General features: G+C 37.9%; 2 protein-coding genes across 5 annotated transcripts in view; one reads left to right on the forward strand and one right to left on the reverse strand.

Moving 5' to 3' along the window:
* Positions 1 to 6024: 6024 nt before the first annotated feature.
* EXTL2 (exostosin like glycosyltransferase 2) lies at positions 6025 to 22502 on the reverse strand. 4 transcript variants are annotated; one of them, XM_063104749.1, is made up of 6 exons: positions 22285 to 22502; positions 21392 to 21965; positions 19120 to 19197; positions 11214 to 11641; positions 10464 to 10534; positions 6025 to 8066 (listed from the first exon to the last, which is right to left on the reverse strand). In XM_063104749.1, the coding sequence occupies exons 3-6, from the start codon at positions 19122 to 19124 to the stop codon at positions 7572 to 7574; spliced, it is 999 nt and encodes a 332-aa protein (XP_062960819.1). In that variant the 5' UTR covers positions 19125 to 19197; positions 21392 to 21965; positions 22285 to 22502; the 3' UTR covers positions 6025 to 7571. The 4 variants fall into 4 exon arrangements, with proteins under 4 accessions (XP_062960819.1, XP_062960818.1, XP_062960820.1 ...); XM_063104748.1 differs by having other exon boundaries at positions 21392 to 21543; positions 21747 to 22502; XM_063104750.1 differs by adding an exon at positions 13131 to 13242 and having other exon boundaries at positions 21392 to 22502.
* A 212-nt stretch (positions 22503 to 22714) lies between these two features.
* Positions 22715 to 26579, forward strand: part of SLC30A7 (solute carrier family 30 member 7) — a 90718-nt gene continuing 86853 nt past the window's right edge. The window contains exons 1-2 of the mRNA XM_063106113.1: positions 22715 to 22896; positions 23117 to 23218. Of these exons, the coding sequence (XP_062962183.1) occupies positions 22817 to 22896; positions 23117 to 23218 (182 nt within the window). The 5' untranslated portion in view covers positions 22715 to 22816. The remainder of the gene's footprint in view (positions 22897 to 23116; positions 23219 to 26579) is intronic.

The following is a 26579-nucleotide window of genomic DNA, read 5'->3' on the forward strand; positions in this document are numbered from 1 at the left end:
GTTAAACATAATGGCATAAATGATATGTTTTTTCCATCTTGGTATATAGGCTTAATTAGCATACTTGATTAGAGCTGAGAAAAAAATGAAGAACAAATGGGATATTTAGGACAGCTTCCTTTCTCTAAGCACTTACGCAAAGGAACAGTGTTCATAATTGGTAAAGATAAAAATATTAGGCAAATACTCATATTCAATATTAGGCAAATATTGAAAAAGCATTTTGATATAAAAAATTGTCAGTTTTTCATAAATGAGTGAATGATGCCTGCTGGCCAAATTGTATAATTTCCCTCTCCAAAGGAATGGTGAGGGATAATAGCTAATATTATTAACCCCATTTCCCTACCAAGGGAATTACATGTGAGACATTGGCTTTCCTTTAATGACCAGCAAGGGCCAGAGAATTTTTGGAATGGTGAACCTGGTCCTTTTTTTGTTTTGTTTTTCTAGCTTGAAAAGTTTGAGAAGTTTAAAGAATTTAAATAATGTAATTTCTTTAGCAGTAAGTTAACTGAGACATGGAGGGAAGTAATGCTTCAAGGTCACACGAATGGCTTGGCCAGCTAGTATTAGAGCCCTGGTTTCTGTTCTCTTATATTCCCAGACTAGGCAAGACTAATCCAGGTTGTTTGTTATCTTCTCTTCTATCTCTTGTTGTTTGACTCAACTATTTAGAAATTTTATTGCTGGTGACATCACTAATACTTTGTACATGTCCAAAGTCTTTCACTTTTTAAAAAATGGCTAATTTATTGAAGTAAAATGTGTATAAACTGAAGTTCACCACCTTGAAGTGTACAGTTCTATGAGTTTTGATAAATGTGTATAATCACATCACCACCACAACAACCAAGATTTAGAATATTTCTATCATCTCCCAAAGGTCGCTGATCCCTCCTTCTACCCGCAAGACCTGGCAACTACTAATCTGTTTTCTGTCCCTGTAGTGTTGCTTTTTCCAGAATGTTATATACATGGAATCATACAACATAGCCATTTGTATTTGTCTTCTTTCACTTGACAGTGCTTCTGAGATTCAGCCATGCTGCTGCATATATCAGTAATTTGTTCCTTTTTATTGCTGAGTAGCATTCTACTATGTGGATAAACCACAATCTGTTTATCCTTTAACTAGTTGATGAAAATTTGTGTTGTCTTCCGCTTTTGATGATTATGAATAAAGTTTTGATAAAAATTTGTGTAGAAGTCTTTGTGTGGATATATATTTTTATATCTCTTGGGTAAATACCTAGGTATAGGATTGCTATTGTATGATAAGTGCATGTTTAACCTTACAAGAAACTATGACTTTTACCTTTAAAAAGTAATTTTACACTTATTCCTTTATTTTATCCATATTTCAGTCACTTTTAGTGTCATTGTTGTAGAAATATTTTGTACAAAATGTAGCTTTAACTCCAAGTGTAATAAACAAGCAACAAGAGGCCTGTTCAAAACAAGGTCATGAAATAGCATTTTTAAAGGAATGGAATATTGCATAAAGGGAAGCGTACAGCCTTGGAATCATCTGTGGTTTGTCATTTTGGCTTTCTATGTAACCTTTATTAGTTAGATAAATTACCTAACCTCTATGAATGTCAGTTACTGTATCCTTAGTATCCTTAAAATGTGAGTGATACAGTATCTACATTGCAGGGTTGTTACAAAGATTATATGGGGTAATGTAAACTGAATGTTCAGCACATAATAGGTGCTGTTGTTACTGTCATTGGATTTACAACTTTTGCTAAAAGCAAAAGGCTACATTGTAGAAAACAAATAGTTTCACGCTATTGATGGTTTAGTATTCATTAAGTTAACATGTTTTTCCAAGGGGTTGTATATGTCCCCCAAAGACAAATGAATTTCATTTGGATCTAGTGCCTATGATGTGTGAGTTTTTAAAATACCGTGTTATTCTAACACTTTACCAAAGATTAGCATTTTGTACTTAATTAAGGTCATGTCTTTTATATGTCACTGAGAAATGCTATTGTCACATAAATTATGATGATAACAATGTGTTATAAGTTATATAATATGATTTACCTAGGCAAGACCAATTTTAACTTAAAAACTTTTGAAGGATTGATATTTTTCTATAGCTCCACCTAAGAAGATATTCTTAATCAAAAACATTGACAGTAGATTTTTAACTTTGCTATTTTAAGACTATTTTCACTCAGTTTACTGGCATGTATTTAAACTGCTAAAAATGTTAGTCAGCTAATAAGGTTGCACTGACATCTGCTGGTAAGACAGCAAGTTCTGTAAAAATCATGTTTTATAAATATAACGGAATCGAATAGTTTAATTTCCTCTTTAAAACTTGTGTTTGCATTCTGGGTTTAACAAATTAGCTGCTGTACGAGATAATTTCTGATTCACAGTTCAGTTTGATTCAAATGGTTCATTAGCCTGTAGCAACTCTTAGGTCTCTTCATGACAGTCGGTGGTAACCTGTAAACAGAAGCTTTGTTAAGGAGTAAAATATCTTTTAAATCACAACCTCTTCCAGTCAGTGTTTGCCACTGAATGATGACATCATTATCACTTTCTTCATCACATCATCATCATCATGTCATTTGGTTCCAAAACACTACAAATAGTGATGTTTCTTAAGTTGGAATTCACTTTGAGAAAGTACTTTTGGGGAGCTAGGCTTAGAACGCAGGGGAGTCAGCAAGCTCCAACAGAGGCTAAACTCTAGGGGATTATTTTTCCTTGCCAGGAATTATAACACGACTACCTGAAAGCCTACTAATTCAACACACTGATTTAGAGCCATGGAATTTTACAACTGGAACAAACTTTACTGATCATTTAGTTTGTCCCTCTCTTTTGTAGATGTGGAAATTGAGACCCAGATAAATTTAAATAAGTTGATCATCTAGATAATACTAGAAGATAGTTCCCTGATTCTCCCAATCCAGGATTCTTTCCTATATAAATTGTCTTCGTTAGCTGTATATTGTTTAAAACAAAAATATTTGATCACACATACATATACACACTTTAAGTATGCTTATTTGAGAATTTATATTTAACTTATTTCAGCTCAACCATTCTGGCTTTCTCTAACTAGAGACGTTACTAAAATACACAGTGTACCCACAAACATATACAATGAAAAACAATTTTTTTAAATACACAGTGTACTTTGTAATATTGCTCTGTGGTGTTTCAGCAATGTGTATTTATTCACCTGTCCTTCCCAGGAAGTCAAGCTCCATTATCTGTTTCTTCAGATGTGAAAATAGAAGGAGTCATGTGGATTAGAAAAAAAAAATGAATCAGAAATAAACCTTAACTGGGGAAATTTCTAGCTCTTTGATCAGGGTTGGGGATCACAGAATCATGTAACGGATGTCTTATCAGAAACATAAGCACATTTCCCCCTCAATTTTCTGTTCCAATAGGCATTGTTATATAGGATAAAACTTTAGAAATGCAACGTGTGTTGTGATAAAGCATGTGCTATAAAGATAAATTACTAACCAAATATTCTATAATACTAAACATGTTTTTTTCTCAACTTTGCAGCTATTGACATTTTGGGACATTTAATTCATTGTGGTTAGAGCCTGTCCTGTGCATTGTAGAATGTTTAGCAGTATCTCTGGCCTCTATTCACTAGATGTCAGTAGCATGCCCCCAGTTTTAACAACCAAAAATGTCTCCAGACATTGCTAGATGTCCCCTGGGAGCAAAATCAGTCCAGATCAGGAACCACCTCTCCTGTAAAGTAAGACTGCTTTCTTTAGATTTTTTTTTTTAAGCCACTTAAAATATTCCAATGAAGAATTTGATTCTTTCTCTTTTCAAATATAGGAAATATTGGCATATGAAAAGAGAAAGATGCTCAAGAGTCATCTTTAGATTAAATAAATAATTCATTTAAATATACCTTCTGAGCTAGAGCTAAAGTGGGCACCTTAAATTGTTCTCAGTACTTGCATATTTATTCTTGCTTTTTATGCTCTAAGGTATAATTTTGACACAGCTACTACTTCACAAATAATGTGTTTTGTTTTTGTTTTTTTAACTCTTGGCCAAGCTACTTTATCAGTGAAGGCTTTTTAAAAAATTCTTTTATTTTCCTAATACTAGAAAGTTCTTTCTACACATTATGTCTTTTGAAAACAAAAGCAACCTGTGACATTTTAGGGCAGGTATGTTTATCCCCATTCTGTAGATAAGGAAATTAAGTGGGGTCAGGACTCAGTGCATGTTTCTAGTGTAACAAATGTTTCTTTTCATCAATGGCAAGTACATTTTCAAAAATATTTGGGTTTTATATGGAAGGGCCTTCATGAAGGGAGAACGGGTGGGAAAGAAAGAAGGATGAGGAGAGAAAATGGGAGGAAGGGGAGAAAGAACAAAGTTGAGAGAACCCTAGAGGGACAATGAACAATGAAAACTGGTATGGGATAGAGGATGATCTAATCTCACCTTATGTCATTGTAGCATCCCTTGACCTCGAGAGCTTGTTTGGAGGTTCTAGCAGGGGAGTGCAGCTACTCGTATACCCTTGACGGAAGAATGGTCCTCTCCTTTTCCGGGAAGGTCATCCTTTTCGACAGAGCATGCAGCTTTGGGAGGGATGTACATGGAACAGTGAGGGAGAAAGGGAACACCCACCTAGCCAGCCAGATCAGCTGTATCAACCCTGGCGATCAATGGGGTGACAGATGTCACAGCCAGATCGCCCTCACATCCACATTGTAGCATCCCTTGAGATTCAGCATCTCCACATTCCTCCTCCATCATAGCATTATCCTCCACTACCTCCCCCTCTTCCCACCCCCTCTACCTCCTACCCTCCCCAAGTGCATGTACTCATTAATGCACACGGACTCCAATCCCCCATCCCCCGCTCCAACTCTTGACCTTGAGTTTATAACCCTAGGTCTTGTCTATCTGTCCAAGGGAAAAGCACATGTGAACATTTTTTGTTGCTTCCAAATGGTTTATTGCTGGGACAAGGAAAAGGTCAGCAATTCATTGTCTATACTGTAAAGCTTAAAGAGTTTCTAGAACTTTCAAAAGCTTCCTGAAGCTTATACTGTCCTCGAACCTTTTGACAGTTGATTGTTTGCCTTTTCAGCCTTCTCAACACACAGTTCTATGAATGAGCAGCCTTCCACATCCTGCATTTGAGTATTTTGTACATGGAAAAAAATAAATGAAAGAGAATTTTAAATAATATGCAACGTTGGGAAGACTGATGGGAAACAGGTGCTCTCAGACGTGATATTAATAGTGTAGCCATGACAACGTTTCTGGAGGCATTTAGCAACATGAAGGTACTTCAAAAAGTTTGTGGAAAAATGGAATGGAAACAATTTCCTGAATATTTCACTTGGTGGATGCACAGCCTTTTCTAATACTAGGTGGTGAGTTGTAGGATTAATGACAATATCACCCCCACAGCTTTCATTTAAAATGGGCAAGACACTGCTTAATTTATGCAAACTATCTTCTTTATTCCTTAAAACAAACCCCAGGTAATTATTCTCATTTTGCAGATGAAGAAACTGAGACTCTGAGTGGTTAAGTAAGTATGAAGTCTAGTAAGGATTTGAGCCCAAGTACTCTAATGGCAAAACCTGCACACACAGCCCCTAAGCTACATTGCTTCTCTTATACATTTTTAAGCCTGAGCATCTCTTCTCTGGATCCTTTGGGCCAAGAATAAGAGGTGTTCAGGGAAAAACTATTTTAGTAGGAGTCTAGCCACAATGCAACAGTCTTTGTAATATAGACTGCACTGCACTTTGGTTTCATATTTGCTCTATAATATCTGAAAACATGAATAACTTATGTGATGCTTAAGACAAGCTTAAAAACACAAAGTCGAAAATGAAATCTGAGAGTATTTCCCCAAAAGAAATTTTCCTATGGAGAATGTAGCTAATGTCTCTACCTTATTCTCAGCAATGTATGAGAGTATATAGAAATTTGTAAAAACACTGACCACAAAAACATGAGTCTGTTTAATTAACACTGAACATCTGGAGGGTAAAAGTTTATTTATCTGCCAGCAGAATCCCAAGATGCAAGAAAAGTACCACTAAGGTTGGACAAAGCAGATAATTGACATTATTGATTTTTAGTGAGGTTCCAAGTTCTTTTGGCTGTTTTATCTGACTGCACTAAGATACACACACACTTTAATGTAAAAAACAACATATACTGAACTAACTGCACAAAGACCTCATTACTGAAACATTAACCATGATTATTTTAATATTCTCACGACTGCAATTTTGAGAATATACTGGCATGATGTAAGGAGGCGGGAGAGGAGAGGGTAGAAGAGAGGGTGGCAGACAGAGGCAAGTAGTCTTTGCCCCCAGTAGTGAACAAGGACTAAACACAGACAATGGGTGGAAAACATATACTAATTCGCATAACAGAGAGTGGGCAACACACTAATACAGACTATAGAATTCTTTTGCTATGACTCAGTTCTTATTTTTTCTTGTATCTATGTAATTGAAATTTCATCATGATGAATAGTACTGTGGAAAAAATATTTTTGTGGGAAAAAAATATGTTCTAAATACAAGCATTTGACTTTGTGTGTAATACACACGCCTTTTTAGAAGCCATGAGAATAACCTACGCTTTAACAATAAAGATCTTTTAATACTAAGGGTTTTAACTTCTATCAGTTTCTCCTTAATCATTCTTTCAAAATCTATTTTATACACATTTCTTAAACAACACATACTTTATGTAAAATATAAGAATGTACATTCTTAAGGTTAGATTCAGTGACAATATACACTATCTGAATCTAGTAACACATTTTCTCTTTGCTGCATATAAGAAACACAGGCTGCGTTTTTATGATCCATGCAGTAAACAAAAATCAAGCAAACAACTAGTTGTCCTTCAGCTCCTAAAATGAACGCCCCAGGCACAACAGACTTAAAAATAAAAGCACTGATAGTTGCATCAAAACCATGCCGGGCTGAGTTAGTCCTGGAAGAGCTGGTTGCAAGGGCCACAAGGGAAGACTGGTAGCCACAAATTTTCTTCTTGTTTTCATATGGGATTGAGACTATCCTCTCCTCACATGGCTTTTCCCTATACCACAGGCTTTTGCTAAAGAGGCATTTCAGGCTTCAAATTGAAACAATCAACCTTTAGTGAAAAAGCTGAGAAAAGACTCTTGAGTTTCTGATCCTGGAAAACAGCTTGCTGTAGGTCCTTTAAGGCAAATGTCATGAGTCAAAGAAATTGTAGAGCAGTCTTAAGATGTAAACAATAAACTGCTGACCGAGGAATTATATCCCTGGATGAAAACTCTTCACAAGAAGGTCTGTCTATATGAATAAGTTCAACTTTTTGGTTTTTGAAGTTAACATGAATTTTGTTTTTTGAAGTTAACATGAATTTTATATCTTAGAAGAGCTGCATATTTTTTCTATTATAGAGACTTCTAGGGTAGATGAAAGTCCATAACGTAGCTTAAAAACAACAACAACAACAAAAAAAACTACATAGCATGAAGAAGGTGTTCAAATACCAAGCAGTTTTCCCATTTGTTTTTGTTTGTTTTACTTTCCCATTTTACTTAAGTGGTTGGCATAAGGAAAACCAAACTGGGAAATCATAATGTTGGAGTATTTTAAGGGCATGCTATCATAGATATTAACAAGCTTATTTATACAGTAAGACCTCTGAGGAAAGTGCTCAGCTCGATGCCACATTCCAGAATAGCCACCGTTGGTTTCTTTTTCCAAATTGCGCATGTTCACAGGTTTCACAAATATCCCTGAAGTCTTCCCAATGTGCTTGGCAATGAGAAAATTCATGACAATATCATCACAGTTTTGAGTTTCATCTATCAAAGCATGGACGGCTGTGGGTTGCCTCTGAAACAGTTGAAGATACTTGCTATTGAAAAATGAAGCTCCAATCAGCACCATCGAGTACTGGTCACCATTTCCAAACCCTGGTATTTGTAGTTCAAAACCTCCATAACTGTAGATACCTGATGAAGTAGAGACATGCTTTCTAGGAACGAATCCCACAATTTGATCAGGAAATTGCTGACAAAAGGGAAAAAGAATAATTAAAGATGGCATTTCCTTAGAGCAGACATAGCAAAAAAAGGCAATGATTTATTACAGAAAGAATAAAACTGATTTGCTAACTTTTCCTTATTCTTGGTTTCTACATCTTAATTTCATCTAACTTGAGGCAACTTCAGAAATCTGTGTCCTGATAAGTTTACAGGTCAAATTCCACTATATTTCTCTGAAAACAAATTTTCTGACTTCACAAATGTTCTAATTCAAACATTACCTAATATTAACATATTCTAGTCACCAGAGTCCAATCCCTGAAAGTCTGCTGCAAGAAAAATTGACTGCATAAATCCTATTTATTGTAGGAGATGAGATATAATGTGACCATTTTGAAAACTGTTCTAATCTCTTAAGAGTATATAAAATGATGAATGTATATGTATGATTTTACTGTTTTTCCATGTTGACTTCAACATTCTTGAAAGTCACTGTTGATTTTATTTATTTAATTCTATTTTTATTATTTTAAAGATGACTGGTGAGGGGATTATAACCCTTGACTTGGTGTTGCCAGCACCATGCTCTCCCAAGTGAGCCACGGGCCAGCCCTCACTGTTGATTTTAGACAATGTTATATTTTATCCCTTTTCAACTTAGGCATTTCCTTTTTAAAAATATGAGATAATATAAATAAATATAAATATGAATTATATAAATGTAGAGAGATGTGTCAGGATCTTTGAAGAAAGAATAGATGATAACAAAACGCTTAATAATATTAAGGTGAGAGTGACTAAAAAATAAAAGAAAAATCAGCAAACAAAAGAAAAACACTGAAGCATGGCAAAAGAGGTAAGTACAGGGTTGAAAAGTTCGGTTCACTCTGGTAAATTGAGTTTCACTCATTTATTGAACAGACACTGAACTAGGGACACACACACACACACACACACACACACACAAATTAGGTTGATTTAAATCCCATTTCAAAGAACTCACAGTCTAGAGAAGGTATGATACAGATATGCAAACAAGGAATTACTGGTTAAACTTGATGAGAGTACTGAGGAGAGAATGATAACTGTGTTGCTGGGGGCAAAGGGGAAGGTCAGTGGATGGCGGATAAAGGCTGGGAGGCTTCAGAGAAGATGGACGATTTACACAATCCAGGAGAATGAAAGAAATTTCACAGACAGCTAGAAGAGGAAAAGGGAAAGCACTAAAAGCGGAGCTAATGGACACAGATGAATATCTAATCTTGCACGCCTATATACCTCAAATCATTATACTATGCAATGCATTGGTCAAAGTGAGTTTAAGTAGTCAGACTGTCTTGGGCAATGGATTGAAAATTTTCTTGATATTTTAATGAATAAATTCTAAAAGCATATTTATGTATCTTTAATTATGGTTTATTCAATCTTTCTAATTAACCACAGTCCTGGTATTTTGCCTGTCCCACCCTTTTACATTTTGGGTAAGTTGATTTTTTACCTTAAATAGATATCTCACAGCTGAAGTATTACATTAGAACTTTTGCCTAAGAAGCTTTTATTTACAGAGCTGGAAAAAACTACTGATATGAAAAAATTTCAATTTGTTGATCAGTACACTAGATATGAAGTTAAAAAAAAGTTTTTAGAATGCTGATATCTGCAGAGTACTGAGATCACTTACCATTAATATTTAATATTGTTATATCCCAAGTAACTAATTAAGGAACGTTATATAGTGCAAATTAGACCATTTATTGGATAGCACAGTGTTTAATTATTTGACAGGGCTTAAGGGTATACAGTTCTGGTTTCAGGTAACTGTAGTGCAACTTGTCAAAGTCAGCTATTATTAACACACATTCAATGGGAAAGAGATGCTTTTAAAGGACAGTGAAAATTTTTGCCTGTTTATCTGAGCTAGGACTTAAGAAAAAACAAAATAAAACAAAAAAACCTGTCACCACAACGGTACGTGTAGAATTATTACTGCAGAATTTCTAATCAATGGTTTCAGAATGAGAATTAAATTTTGTGGAGGTAATTAATGCTTTCTTTTACAAAAAATTACATACAATATAAATATAGAAATACATTTCTCATCTGAGACACACATCTGTGGCCTGTAGAAAATATCTCTGCATTCTTGTTTTTGTTGTACCAGATCATTTCTTCATCGCTCTTTGGAAGGTAGTTCTGGCTCTTTTCCCCAATATACCAAAACGTAAATGAAACATAGATAAAAGATACCATAATTTTCAGGCTGTCTTAAATAAGATCAGGAAATCTTGATTAGCTTATAACAAATTCATGCATCTTTTAGATAAATATTATCTGTACTATTTTGGGTAACTCCCATATTAAACCATGTTGCCCTGCTTAAGCACTAGATAAAATTTTACATAGATGGATATAGCAACATTACCTGCCAAACTGAGAAAGCAAAAACAAGATCCTGGGCACTAATGATAGTGTCATCGTCTACCATGAACACCGCTGAAATGAAAGGAAAACAATTGAAATTGAACAGTTTGAAAATGAAAACCAATTAGTAAGATACAGTAGTGTCTACATAGATCATTTAAATAAAGTATTTTTGAACCAATTAGTAATTAAGAAATGTATTCTTGGAGAGATTTTTAGAGATTTGCCAGTAGAAAAAAATTTTTTTTGAATTACTATTGATTTTATAAGTGCTCAAAGGCAAAAAATCATGTAGTTATCATCCATCCTAGGAACTAATGAACCTATAAACAAACAAAGCCAAGATTCTTTTAAGCAAATTACAACTTCATGAAACTGCTAATAGGAGGAAAAGGGGAGTGGCAAAAAATATATTCAGCATAAGCTAAATGGCATCTTACTACCTTCTGTAATGTAATAACATATAACTATAGCATATCTTTTTTTTATAATATCAAACTTTTTGTCATTGTTGCAAGATATATATGATTTCCTCCCCAGGAAACTGCTTCTTGACATCTTGGAAACTGCCCTTTAAGCTTTTCGAAGTGCTTTCTTATGATTAACTTTCCCCACTTTTCTCCAGAGAGTTAAGACAGGTAGAAGGCCAGAAATCCACATTACACCCCCCCCCCCAACACTCCCCGGGCCCGCTTCCCACATCTGTGGTTAGCTGCAGCCCTTCCATGCTAAGAAACTAGCTGCAACTCACCATTGGTTTCCACTTCAGGGAAGGCCTGGAGTCGATTTCTCATTCTGTTTGCTGTCTGTAGTTTGAAGATCACAGGGACAGGGTGAGGCCCTAGAGAATTCCATAACTCATCTGGTCCTTTTTCCCCAACATTGTTCCAAACTACAATTACTTTGTGCAGATGTGGTACTGCCTGATAATGATTTAAAAGTCTTAATAAGAGATCTGTTCTATTGTATGTTTGCATTATGAGAGTAAAGGAATCCAGGGTGGACTTGCCCTGGGATTTTATTTCCCTACGCAGAGTAAGCATCTTGTCTTCTTTGATACTGGGAAGTAAAGCGGTCAAAGCTCCAGCTACCAGTAGTAATACAAGGATGACCACCAAAGAGAAACGAAGCACTCGAATCCCCATTACTTTCCCAGGAAGCTTGCAGATGTGGCAACACCTGGAGCAGAAATGGAAATAAATTCCAGAATGTTAGCATTCTCACTAGTCACGGTGTTTCTGTTTCTGTTGTTTTCAATGATGAGAGAGATCAATCATGCTTTAGTTTCTTCAAATTCGGTTCTCTCTTCCTCTTTGTTAAGGCTTAAGAGATTAAAAAGAACAGTCTAATAGTCCTCCCTCCTGGCTTGCTTGTTTTGCAGTTGCAGACAAAAGATCTTATACACACCGAGTATTAAGAATTAAACATTTTAAAATTTGCCCTCATTTCACAACTAAAAATCTGAAACTGAGATTATTTTTCAAATGGGATATTTCCCTTTAAACTTACATTTTGGTAGCAGCCTTATTTTCCAAGTAAAATCATATGCAGAACCACAATACATGAAGCAGATAATAAAAGCAGCAGAAAACAATCACAATGGGTTTACTGCTTATCACGCCCTGTATTATGTGCTTCACATGCCACAGTATGTACTTAGTCACCGAATTAAAGAAATAGTTACTGACCACTTACTCTTGTGCCAGGCACTGTACTAGGTTCTGTGGATACAGCAATGAATAAGATGGACAAGGTGTCTGCTGTTAGTAGCAAAGGAGATAGTAAGGAGAGACAGATAACACAATAAATGAATTCAAAAGATAATCTGGCGTGGTGGTTATGAAGAGAATATGTTTTTGAAGAGAATAAATCAGAGTGATGTGATAAGCAAGGGCCAGATTATGTAGGGCCCTGTCAGCTTCAATGATGAGTATGGATTTCATTCTAAATGATATGAGAAGCCACTGGAGGGTTTGGATTAGGAGAGTGACGGGATCTACCTTTTATTATTATTATTCCCATTTAACAGTTTAGATGCTTACAGAGATCAAATAGCTTTCCCAAGATTACTAACTTAAGTAATGGAACTATGATTTCCATGAGGGAAATCTGCCCCCAGAGCTCAGGCTCTTCATCATCATGGGCTGTGGGGATGTGCAGTTTGGGTTCAAAGCTAGGTTGAACTGAGGTAGGGCTCTTGAGCTTCCACAGCTCCCTCTCTCACAGTACAAATCACAAGGTATGATTATCAGCTATGTACTCTCCCATCTTCCTCATTATACCTAAAGGATCTTCCAGAGATGGCCACAGAATAGTAGTGAACAAATAATTGATAAGTGTGACCTGGATATACACTGGTCAAAAATTTTATCTAATCAAACCTCTTGCCTGCATGAGAAAAAGTTAAATTGCACAGTTTTAAAAACACCTAGAACTCTATTTCCCAGCTTCCAATACAATTTCATTTCCACACTTGCTGCCTCTTCCTATAGCACTGTTGGCTTTCAATTATTTGTTTTTTATTTTTCTTCCATTTCTGCTTCTGATTTCAGACTTACTCCACGCAAGCCTCCATAAGCCTTTAAGGTAGGTCCTTCTGTATTAGTCCATTTCTGTTGCTTATAACAAAATACTTGGAACTGGGTGATTTATAAGAAAATAAATTTACTGCTTATAGTTTCAGAGGCTGGGAAATCCAAAGTCCAGGGAACACATCTAGTGAGGGTCTTCTTTGGCGGTGGCTTTATGGCAATGCAGGGGTCTCATATGGCAGAAGATGGCTGAGCAGAGAGAGAGAGAGAGAGAGAGAGAGAGAGAGAGAGAGAGAGAGAGAGAGACTCTCATATGTTCTCCTTGTAAAGCCATCAGAACCAGATCCCTGACCATCATTATTAATTCATTCACTATGGATTGGTCCAGCAATCAAATCACCTCTTCAAGGTCCCACCTTTCAATTACCGTAATAGAATTTCCCATCCTTAAAAGTTATAGTGAGAATGAAGCTTCTAATATATGGACTTTGGGGGACACAATTCAATCAATCCACAGCGTTCTGCCCCTGGCCTCCGAAGTTCATGTCCTTCTCACAGGTAAATACATTCATTGCATCCCCAAAGTCTTAACTTATCTCACCTCAAAAGTCCAAAGTCCCATCTATGAAATAAAAACAAATTATCAACTTCCAAGACACAATGGTAGGACAAATATAAGGTACATAATTCCATTCAAAAAGGGATAAATAGGCCAAAAGAAAGGGGTAACAGGTCCCAAACAAGTCCAAAACCCAGCACGGCAGACATTAAGTCTTAAAGCTGGCAAATCATGCATCTTGACTCCACATTCAACCACATCTGCATGCTAGTGTGACAGTTGGGTCCCCAAGTCCTCGGGCAGCTCCACTTCTATGGCTTTCCTGGTCTCAGGTCACACGTCAGCTCTCCCAGGCTGGTATTCCACTCTGGTAGCTCCACAGGTCTGGGGTTTCCATGGAGGTCCCACTCTCATGGCTCCACTACGCATGGCGCTGATGGGGTTTCTCTGCTGCAACTCTGACCCACACTTCCACTCAGCATTGCTCTAGTGAAGGCTGTCTGCAGTGACTCCGCCCCTGTGACAGATCTCTTCCCAGGCCCCCAGGCTTTCCCATACATCCTTTGAAATCAGGGTGGAGGCTCCCACGCCTTCACAGCTCTGGCATTCTAAGAGCCTGTAGACCTAACACCATATGGGGCCACCAAGGTTTCCAGCTTGTATCTTCTAAAGCTGTGGGTCCAGCCACACCTGGAGTAGCTGAAGCAGCCAGAGTGCTGGTGTTAGAAGCAGCTTCTCAGGGTGGCCCTGGGCAGTGAGCCTGTGATGGGCACCTTGGGACAGTTCCCTGAGACCATTGTGTCTCCCTAGGCCTGTGGGTATGTGATGGAAGCATTGGCCCCAGGGGCTTCTGCAATGCCTTCAGGGCCTTTTCCTCATTCTCTTGATAATACCTTTCTTTTGTACTAATCTTCTTAGCACCATTGCATGCATTGTTCTCCTGAAATAGCTCTCTGCTTCTCTACCATATGGCTGGGCTACAAATTTTCCAAATCTTTATGCTCTGCTTCCGTTTTAATTACACATTCTGGCTTTATGTCATGCCTTTGCTGCCATAACTCAGCACAGGCTGTTGCAAGTAGCCATGCAGTTTCCAGAATATTTTGTTCCTTAGAAATTTCTTCTGCCAAATAGCCTGGGTCAGCGCCTTTATATTCCACATTCCATAATACTTTTGTGCATGAACAGAATGCAGTGAAATTCCTCGCCAGTTCATAGCAAGGGAGAACTCTGCCCCAGTTTCCAGTAAGTCCCTTCTCATTTACATTTAAGATCTCCTCAGTATGGCCATTACTGTCCATATCTCTATCAGCATTCTGATAGAATTTAAGAAGTTACAAAAAAGAATGAAATTCTCCCATTTGCAACAACATGTATGAGTTTGGAGAAACTTATTTTGAGTGAAATAAGCAAAGCACAGAGGGATAAATACCATATTTACTCACTCATAAGTGGGAGCTAAAAGAGAAAAAAGGAAGGAAAGACCATAGTGGTGTGTTGGACTTGCAGAGGAAGAGAACATACCTAGGGATACAAAGTGGAGTGGGGAAAGAGGGGTGGTAAGGGAGGTCAGGGATAAGTGGGTGGGGGACATGGGGTATAACTGCAATTTTTGGTAATGGGCATGCTGCCAGTATGGATCTGGCCATCACATCTTAGGCACGAGTGGTGACAATTTGCTTTGTACTCTATGAATATTCATAACCAATAAAAAAAAAAAATAAGAAGTTACAAACTTTCACTGGTTCTCTTGTCTTCTAAACTCCCACTAGCAGCTAGGCTTTTTCTAGCCTGCTCCTCCAAATTCCTTCAGCTTCTCCTCAACACCCATTTCCAAAGCCACTTCCACACATTCAAGTATTTGTTATAAGCAACACCCCACTTCTCTGGTACCAAATTTCTGTATTAGTCCATTTCTATTGCTTATAACAAAAAACCTGGAACTGGGTAGTTTATAAGAAAATAAAATTTATTGCCTACAGTTTTGGAGGCTGGGAAATCCAAAGTCCAGAGAACACATCTGGTGGGGTCTTCTTTGGTGGTGGCTTTATAGCAATGCAGGGGTCTCATATAGCAGAAAATGGCAGAGCAGAGAGAGAGAAAGACTCTCATGTGCTCCCCTTTTAAAGCCATCAGAACTATGCCCCTGACCATCCTCATTAATCTATTCTTTATGGCATGGTATAGCAATCTAATCACCTCTTCAAGGACCCCCCTTTCAATTACTATAATAGGATTTCCCACCCTCAAAAGTTACAGTGGGAATTACGCTTCTAATATATGAACTTTGTGGTACACAATTCAATCAATCCACAGCTCCTTCTTTTGTATTCTGGCAACAACTGAGTCCTCATATCCATTTTTGCATATCCTGGATCTATTATACTACTTGTATTATTCAAGTACAAAAACCAGAAGTGAGGAAAATGAATTGTTCAAATCAATTTCCTTATAAATAGACTGGAAAACTAACCAGGAGTTTCTAATCAACATTTAACAAATATCTTCAAGAAAAAAAATCGATTACATAGAATCAGAAAGAATAAGATATATGAGACATTATTCTTGATGACTTTAATTGATTCATAGTCTATCTCTCCTACTATTTTTGATACAATTTCTCTTCTTAGGCTATAAAATAGCACAGAGACACCATCACCATTCTTCTTGGTATAACACTGCCTTCGTACATCTTATTTTTAGTTCTCTCCGTTTCCTGGAAAAGTGCACTGTGTGTATACATACACAGAAATATCTACACTCTTGATTTCACATCTCATCGTTGAAGTTAGGCAACTGCAGCTAGGCCATTATTCCACATGCAATCTTAAGACCACAGTCTAAGTCTTCCTAATGGAATATTATAAACCAAAATAAATCTCATTTACTTTCCAAATGATGTCCAATCAACCATTTGTTTTTCACTGAGGAGACTTGGCAGTGCTTGTGTTAGTGATTATCACATTCCTGTGACCTGGTTCCATGTTGTGAGGTGTGTTTTCTAATTGAGAGACCATACAAATCATGCCTTTAACAATCTTCCTTTGACATTTATGAGAATGGAGAATTCTGAGAGGACATGGGCATACACTCCATGATGTGACTGAGTGTTGAGGCATGTGCAAGCATTATTCAAAAGGACGAGGAAACAGTCATTGTCATTCAGCAGCTCTCACTTTCAACAGTCCGGATTTGAAAAGCAATGTTACTTTATAGTAAGCTTTTCAGAGAGCTTTGAAGGGTATTCTCTCCTGCACTTTCTCTGTAGCTTGTTCTATTACAAAGAGCGATTTTGTGTTTCTCCTTCTATCATGGCCTTACTCTAAGATATGAATTAAATTAATTATTTTTTAAGTAACTTCAGCTTTAACATAATTATTTTCCAAGGACAGTAATTTAAGGCTCTAGAGTACAATGTTTTCTACCCACTCAGTAAAACAACACATACTATTAATGTAGTCAACCAAAGACAAACCATTATGAATTAATAATCTTGTTTCAAAGAAAATCCTTTTAATACTGAGTCAAAACCAGGTCTTGTAGAGCATATTTTCAGTTCTGCATAAAAATGGCGAGTTATAAGCACTCAGAGCAAAGAATCATTTTGACAATTGCACTAAAGTATACCATGATTAAGATCTTTATATTCATTTTCTGCAGCTGAGTGGGAACAGCATATTGTAAAACTTTCATAGAAGTATTTTTAATGTCTAAAGTAGATACTAATAACTTACTGGCAGTGTTAGTCTAGAAAAAGTAACGAAGATTAACAATATAGCTAACTATAAATATATACTGTCAAAGACACTCATGAGTGACTGCTTCACTTTTATCCATACTTAGAATTTTATGCCCTATACCCATCATAGAAATTTCCTCTTTCAAATAGCTTCTAATCCCCTATTTTGCCTGTATCAATAAGGTTTCAGGAGCTATGAATAATTTATGTCTTTAGAAACACTGTAAATATTTCATTAAAAATTTAATATTAAATATTTATTAAATAATGAAGCCCAATAAAACTATGTAAATTTTTCAGTTTACAAAGAAAAGCAAAAAGAACAAGGACTTTATAGACTGCAGTGAAAGTGGCACACTGTTCTTTGAGGATAGCTAAAGTCTAAAACTCTATTGTAGGCCCATTAGAAATAGTGTCAGTGTGGAGAGTAACAGTATAGTGTGGAGAGTAACAATGACTGTATGGCTATATGAAGTTCATAGTTTATAGCTTCTTCTATTCTTTTCTAGAGAAAGAACCTATCATCTAATTCACATCTTTGAGCTTTGAACAGGAGATATGAGAAAGAACACATATGCATGACCTATGTCTTACCTGGAAGAAAGCAAGAAATAAACGTAGGCACCTCCTTTCTCTCTTGCCCTCAATTCCTAAACTGTCCTTTTAGGTTTTGGTTTTACCTATTTTTATTTATGCCCTTTCTGCCCTTCTACCATTCCTATAACTACAGTAGATTAAATGTAACTGTGAAAAACACAGTAAATGTCAGCAAAATAAAAATCCTTTTTCTTTTCCTTATCATCTGAAAAATCGAAAAATCCCCCAAAGACAGTTTTTGTGCCTATATTAACTAACTAGTTGTTTACAGGTAGAGAACACGTCCTCTTAGTTAAGTTAGTACATTGTTATTCCAGCATCTTCTACAGCAGGGAATTTCAATCAGTGATGATTTTTCTCCCCAGAAGACATTTGGCAAAGTCTGGAGACATTTTTGATGGGCACAACTGGAGCGGAGATACTACTGCTATCTAATGGGTATTTGCCAGGGATACTACTATACATCCCACAATGCACAGGACAGCCCCCCACAGTGAAGAATCATCTGGCCTAACATGCCAATAACGCCAAGCTTAAGAAACCCTGCTCTACATTTAAGTTGCCTAATAAGACACACGTGAACATGATGGGGGGATTACTAGTGAGATATCCTCTGAAAATCCCACTGGTATTTGTTATACTCAAACAATAAGGGACAAAGCTATGTCTCTAAAACTGCCCCAATATTTATATGCCTCACTGAACAAACACATAAACTCAGAGGGCTGAAAGGGACCTCAGAGCCTCCTAACCAGTTTTCATGTTTCATAAAGAAACCAAGGTCCAGGGATAAGGGACTTGCCTAAGGTCATACAACTACCTGTACTAATTGGCAGGGATAAGGAACTTGCCTAAGGTCATACTAATTGGCAGCAGAGCCGGGGTAAGAATCTAGATCTCCTGAGGGCACAGTCCACCACTCTTTCTACTATACTATGGCAAATTCTGTAAGCATGTGTCAAAAAATTCACATGCAAGACTGTAACTATGGTAGGTACCTGCAAGATAATATAAAAATTCATACTTGGTATGTTGGAGATTTTTTTTATATCCTTAATGAGATTTCAGTTTTGCAAGATGAAAAAGTTCTGTAGATTGGTTGTACAAAAATGCGGAAATACTTAACTCTCCTGAAATGCATACTTGAAAACGGTTAAGATGACAAATTTTATATTATATGCATTTTGTCACAATTTAAAAAAAAGCCCCCCCCTCAAATACTGGTACTTACCTCATTGTGTTAAAGTTAAATTTGAAAAAAATATTTCCTTATGGCCTCAGTGATTGATAGGAACAGGTTCTCTTGGCACTATTAAGGAAATTAAAGAATTTTGTGATGTTTTTGTCAACTAGCAAGAAATTAAAAAAAAAAAACAATGCTTTTAATGCCATTGTCCATAAGCTTTGAATTATTTTTAGAAATTAAAACTTGCTATTTTGTGCTCTAAAAATTAATTTAGGCAATGAGATAGATAATGGCTTGTGAGGTTGGTGCTAATACTGGTATATTTTTGTTTTCATCTTTCTCCTGAGGGTCCAGAAACAAAATAAACTCACATCATCCCAACTACCTAATGAAACCAGAGTAATATGACATGGAGCAAAACCTCTGAACACATTAGCAATTTATACTTGTATTCAATTTCTACATTTATATGTATCTGTAGTCTTATCCACCCATTATAACTCCTTTTTTCACCAGCAGTTCCCAGGACATTCGATTTGAAGCATCTAAAAAACCACAGGGTCTAAAATAGGGTTGTAGATATGGGCCCAGGGTTGATTACTGAAGAATGACACATGGCATCCTTCTTTTTCCTTGCTGGCTACTGCCCAGAGGAGCTGAAGATGAGCTTCTACCCCTTAATTCTCTTTGCTTTCATTTCTCATAGTCTTCAATCACATGTCTGAGCAGCTGGGGTTTTTTCTTCCATTGGGTCTGCATAGCTAACCTAACACAATTAATTGGTAGGAGATGATGTAAACAAATATTAAAAAGCTCACGTTAGAAAATCACACATTAGTTGAAAAATGTCTATTACTATATTTCATAATCTTATAAAACCATTTAATCTTTCACTTATGAAGGAATTCATGGAGACTTGCAAGATATTGACTTGAAGAGCTGAAGAAACATTTTTGATTTTCCAAAACCATGTTCTTCCATGTTACAACTTACTGAAGGGGCAGAAGGAATGGCTTAGTGTACACAGAAAGATTGAGTGATGGATGTCCCTCCTCAGTGCTCCATGGGCATCCCTTGTATACATCTTAAGTACCACACAATTCTAAAATAGTGGACTGGTCTGCCTGTCACTACCCTCTTCTCTTCATCAGCTTCTCCTCTTCACAAAATTCCTCCACAGAAAAAGCTTTGATTTGACTTTGTACCCTCAGTGTCCAGCACAAAGCCGAGCACACAGTGGACACTCATTAAATGACTGTTGAACGAATGAAACAAACTTTGATATGACAACATATATATGTTAACATACATGAGACAAATATTATCGCACGATGACAAAAGAAGTGAGGCACAGCACAACATTTTCCCCTCGTAGAAGTTTTCTTGATTTAAGAAAACACTTCATATTCCATCTACACTTCACATTGCAAATAAAAAAAGGCTTTAGTATTGAATTTGGTAATTACGCTGTCCTAGACTGAAAGATGTGAAGTAGCATTGCCACTTTTTGAAAAGAGACGGTCTTCATGGGAATACCTATCTTACTTATGTCTTTGGGTGTGGGGAATTGGGGAATTTGGGAGCCTCTAGAAACTGATATAACTGAAATTAAGCTCCAATTTCTCTAACATATTTCAAAACGACTTGAAAAAAAGGGTAATGTAGGTTTCTCCATAAACCAGCTGAGCAATCTGATTTGTAGCAATATAGGACCAAATACAGAATTTACTTTCAAAGGAAGAATACAAAAATGCAGGTTCAAATTGCAGCTGACCTTGATGAGTTAATTCTAGAAATCAGTTGCTGAAATCTGATTATTTCTATACATCCTGTCCCCATCCCCTGCCCCCGTTATATCACATAGTAATAAGCAGTTTTGAAGAAAAATCCATTTGCCCTGGAAATATTTATCTTTAAACTACATAGTCTGCACCCAATTAACTGTTTACCCAGAAGTGCAGTAGAGAAAAATTCAAGTCTATTGCTAATATAAAAGCTTTCTTTAAAAAAAGTAAATGCTACTAATTGAAAATATTTCTGCTTAAATTAAAAGATAATGAAATATACGCTAAGAAAGGCAAAGATGAAATACTCTTACCAGAACTTAATTTCTGGAACCTAGTTGTTTTTACTCAGCAGTTTTAATTAACATAAACATTCTTTAAATTTGTAGAATAAGCGTATTATATTTTCAAAAATAAAACCACCGAATTACTACCCCCCCACACACGCAAAGTTCCCAAAACGTGAGCTAAACATGCACATATCCTCACTGCAAAGAATTTTTTAACACGAGAGCATTTTGCTGTCTCCTTACCTCGAGTGCAGAAGATTGCAGAGGGGCCAGCCGATTTATTTGCTTGCAGCTTGGGTATCATAAAACGGAAGGGGCCTCTCGCTTGCTCATTTTTGTCTTTTTTTTAAACCAAGCATCGTGCATCTACCCTGCCTCATTCGCCGAGAGATAACCTGGAAGAAGCGCCGCCCGCAAAGTGAGCGCCCGGAGCAGACGGTCCCCGAGTGGCCGCCCCTCCCCTTCGGTGACGTTCCACTTCCTGTCGGGCTAAAAGGCATTCCCAAGAAGCTCCGTTTTGTAGTTTTCAGCCCACCTCCGAAAGCCAGCCCTCCTTTCCCCCAGTTCCTCCTCTAGGTAACAACTTTTAATCATTCACCTGACGGACCCCCGATCTGACCCTAACAATTGCCCGGAAAGGCGCCCGCAGCAATGTTTCCGCCGACTAGGAGGTTCCCCGAAAAGGTCCGTTGGGCTCGCCTCCTCGCGCTCCGCACGCCTTCGCGTCCCGCCGACTAGTCAGCTGCATGCACTTCCCTGAAACTGGCAGTGAGGGTCTGACAAGAATTACGGCGGCGGCTGCCTCCCCGTGGATGACCTGGAAGCGAAAAGGACGTGCACGAATTCTAGTTTCGGGGGTTCAGCGGGCTGAGATGGTCGGGGAAGCAATGTGTTAATCAAACCTCAATTCAAGCACGGACTTCTTTTAAGTACTTTTAAGAGTCTGTCTTTCGAAAGACACTGATCGCCTCCCGCTTGGCAGTACAGGAGGGTCAGGCTCTGTTTTAGGAAGCGAGTTGTACTACCCGGATTTGGGTGCCCACAGAGTTCACACAGCAAAACCATCACTGGCGCTTCCTGCGTAGTGGCAGCAAGAGAACACGAGGCCGCCTGGACTCTTAAGCATTGCTACCTACCGCTCCAGGATTCATGCCGATGGAGAAATGGCGAAAGGGCAGGCACTGGGAGCCAGTGCATCCGGGAACACTGGGGGTAGGCGCCCAGGGTGGGCGTGAACGGGCTCTCGCCCTCTCAGCCAGCTCAGTCTGCAGGTCGCCTCCTGAGGATTTTCTTCCTGAGTCCAGGTGGCGGTACTAGGCGGGCCCCTCGGGCCCCCTCGTAGTTCCCACCTCCTCTCACCCCCGTCCCTCCCGCTCTCCAGTGGCACAGCTTCCACCCCGGGCCTGCCACAAGCCCCGCCCTCCGTCGTGCGGGTCCCGCCCACGGCCCCGCCTCCTGCCTTTCCAGTCCCAGGACGCGTTGCGCGGCCCGGGCCGGAAGTCGGCGAGTTCCCGGGTGTGTGTCTGTGTCTGTCTGTGTCTTGCAGCGCCTCGCTGTCCCGGACAAACCCTGGGGATTTCCGTCTCGGGAGTCAGCACTATCACTGCCATCACCCCACGGAACCACTTCTAGAGGGGAGGAGACCCCGCCCTCCGCCGGGCAGAGAAGATGTTGCCCCTGTCCATCAAGGACGATGAATATAAACCACCCAAGTTCAATCTGTTCGGCAAGATCTCGGGCTGGTTTAGGTGCGGGGTGCTGTAATTGTGGGGAGGGGGTGTTCGGCAGAAGGCCCAGACCTCAGGATGACCCGAGGTCCGTGGAGGGAATGTCAGTGTCCCCCCTCCCCCCCCTCTGTTGTGTGGAAAGGAGAGTGTGGAACGGGAGGGTCTTAAAAGGGGGACCCAGCTTCGGGGTCCCGGGACCCCCTTGACTCTCCTGGCTCTTCCGCACTTGTGTCATTCTCAGGTCTATCCTGTCGGACAAGACCTCCCGGAACCTGTTTTTCTTCCTGTGCCTGAACCTTTCTTTCGCTTTTGTGGAACTACTCTACGGCATCTGGAGCAACTGGTAACTACTGGGGAAAAAGGTTGGGGCGGAAGCAGGGGGTGGAGGACACGAAGCAGTTTGCTAAGTGCCACGTAGCTTCCCACCAGGAGGTTCAGGTCTTACCTTTGCAACTACCTCTGCTGCTGAGTTGCTTTCTCATAGCCACACCAATCTGGCAGGGCTACATTTCTCAGATCTGGGGCCTATCACGTGCATCCCTCCCTGTCCTCCTCCCCCCCGCCCCGACACAGACAAGACTGACAAGCCCCCGCCCCCTTAATTTTGGCAGATGAAAAGGTGTTTCGTTTCTACCTCTGCACGCCTTAGCTTTGCCCACTTTCTTAGAATTGGGAGAAACCTGTTCGCTGCCTCTCAGTGGGGGAATACCATTTGGATTTCACCCTTAAAATTCTGAGAGAGAATATCTGAGATGTTCTGCTTAATTTATTATTAGGTCTTGGAATGTGGAAGAGATTTCTAAAGGGGTATCCGGAGAAATACGCCATTCTTTTCTCTCTTTAGTTTAATGCTGAAACTGTCTCCTGGTTTTCTAATGGTTTTGACCTCCTTGGGAAATCCCATATAGTTTTCTACGTCTTTTGAGTTGATGGCTTTTGGTGTCACCTTTGAGATTTTTGTTTGTTTTTGAAACTGCTTTGGGAAGAGGAAAATCCAGAGTAACTTTGTGGAAATGAAGCTACTATTTTTCAGGTATTTGCTGTTGAATAACTTTAGGTCTTTTGAATTGGTTCTGTTAACGATAAGATCATCACACTTTTAGGGGTGCTGATTAGGTCTTTAGATCTCATGCCTGTTTAAGAATCTGATGAAAGCCAACACTCAGAATTTTTCATAAAGCTTCAGGGTCTTCTTAGGTTCTCTGAAATAGATCTTTGACCCCAGATTAAGAACCTATGCCATGTTTATTTTTCTAATAATTGAATAGAGTTAGTCTCCTGTTCTTTAAGGTCCATTTTTAGAGAGAATTGCTGTCCTTGATCTTTCTCTCTATTGAGATTGAAAAATGACATTAGGCAATATCATTGGGTTTTGTGACATGTATACTTTTATGTGAAAAAATAAGCTTCTGTTAGTTAAACTGTCAGTTCAATTTTATCAAAAATACTCAGTAAGCAGCAGATTATGGAGGTTATTGGTTTAGTTACCACTTGGGTGTGAAAGACATGTTAACACAATGAAATCTTAATGTATGTATTAACCATTTTGAATCCTCTGGAAATCATGAAGGGTATCCCATTATAGATTAAGTTTTTAATCCCATTGATACACCCTTTAATGTATTGTAGATGTTAAAAGCACTATACTCTTAACTTGTGTTTGAATAATCACTCTTTACCATAAATACACAAGATTTATAATATATTTTACATTTTCCTCTTCCTAAATTATGTCGTAATTTTGGCATATGTGTTGATTATGTCAAGACTGTATCATGGCTTATATATACACATTTTGCTACAGTTACTTTATATTGCAATACATTATATTTCACTATGGCCTTCCATTGCATTAAATCACCATATGAAATATCTTGTTCAGGGGATTCAAATTTGAAGTGCCTAAACAACCTCCATCATGAAGAGTTAGTAACTTTTGATCTGTAGAAATCTACTGAGGAAATTACTAAAACCATTGTTTTCCAAACCATTTGTCAATAATGAAAACATCAATGATAGGTGACTTGTCCTTCTGTCCTTTGGTGACTTGTTTTTCTTTATTCTTCCAGTTTACTCTATTTCATTGTGTTGTTATGTCCTCCAGATTTGAAATCTAGCTCTAGTGTTTGTCATACCTAGATCATTTAGCAGATATTGTATGTTCATCTTCTCATGCCGGTGTATGTTAACTTCCATATGTGGAGGTTCCATAACTTACTCCCCAAAACTAATTTTTATCAGAGGATGTGGTTTACAAATCTGTTCCCATTGATGTTTAGGCAGAGGTAGAAATTACTCCTGCTTTTTCATAATCTGGCTTTATTGTTTTATTTAGACACCAAAATTTTTAGTTCCTTTCATTGACTAATAATTTCTTTGTATGAATGGATTATCCCTGATCCCATAGGTTCAATTAACTTGTTATTTCTTTGAAATTTCTTACCCAAACCCATTTTGTTTGTCATAGTCATTTTTATGTTCAATTTCATTCTGTGAAAATAAGTTTCAAGTTGTTAAGAACATGAAATAATGAGAATTTATTTTCCTGTAGTGGAGTAAACATGGATAAAACACTGTCTTCACAAATAAAAAAACAGTTGATCTAGTTGCAAGAAACGTTAAATTATTCTGGTTCTTATTCAGAGCCTTCAATTTAAAGGAAGAACTTCATTATAGTTAATTTATATTTCTGATGGTGAGAAGATGTCTTCAGTGGAAGAGTAGTTAAGCTCTTTCTGTGTTTTCTGCCCACTAAATATCCACTACTTTTCACTAGAATATAAGCTTTATTAAAGTAGGGGCTGGCTGTTAGCTCAGTTGGTTAGAGTGCATCATTGCAACACCAAGATTAAAGGTATGGGTCTCCATACTGGCCAGCCGCAAAAAAAAAAAAAAAAAAAAAAAAAAATTGGAGATCTTTTCTATTTTATTTAGGTACCTTAGTGCATTGCACATAGTAGGTGCTTAATGCATTTTTGATGAGTGAAAGAATGAGGGAATAATGAGTGTATAGAATTAACCTACTTACGCTAAACATGCTAATTATTCCTGTTAGGGGAAAAAACAAAACATTAAACTCTTTCTCTCATTCTTAGAAGTTAGAAGGAAAATGTTAGAAATACTATGATTTTAAGATATTAGAAATACTGTGATTTTTCTTTTCTTCTAGGGTGCTTTTCCTTTTAGTATTTTATTTTTTGTTTAATTATTTATTGTTGAGTAACTGTTTTATCTTAAGGTAATATAGTAGAAGAATGTGGTTTTGTATCATCTACTATTAAGTCTGTTTTCAAGTTGCAGAGAGAACCCAAAAGAACAGTTAATGCTTAAACAAGGTAAAACTTTATTTCCAAAATGGCTGTTAGAGTTCCAGCCATCCCTGGCAGCAGAATGTCTGGAATACAGAGAAAAAGAGGCAAAAGTGTGTACATTGTCTTTTAAGGAGATTTATCTGGATGCTAGCACACTACACTTTCTCTAAAACTTTATCACATGGTCATGCCTAGTTGCCAGTGTGGACTGTATTCTAGTCAACCGTGTAATATATTCTGAAAGTCAAGGATTCTTTACTAAGGAGGAAAGGGAATGGGTAGATACGGTAGGTTCAGGAAGTGGGACTAGAGAGAAAGAGAAACTAATTGAACATCTTCTGTGGGTAGAAAATTGAGGACCAGAGTTTTTTTCTTCGTAGAATAGCAGCAGAG

This window comes from Cynocephalus volans, chromosome 8 (genome assembly GCF_027409185.1).
Source record: "Cynocephalus volans isolate mCynVol1 chromosome 8, mCynVol1.pri, whole genome shotgun sequence".
In the NCBI taxonomy this organism is placed as follows: Eukaryota; Metazoa; Chordata; class Mammalia; order Dermoptera; family Cynocephalidae; genus Cynocephalus; species Cynocephalus volans.

Coding starts and splice junctions, on each gene's coding strand:
- EXTL2 (XM_063104749.1), bottom strand. Junction 10,535..11,213: donor CCCTGAAGTGGAAACCAATG/GTGAGTTGCAGC, acceptor CTTTCATTTCAG/CGGTGTTCATGGTAGACGAT. Junction 8,067..10,463: donor TTGCTTTCTCAGTTTGGCAG/GTAATGTTGCTA, acceptor CCCTTTTGTCAG/CAATTTCCTGATCAAATTGT.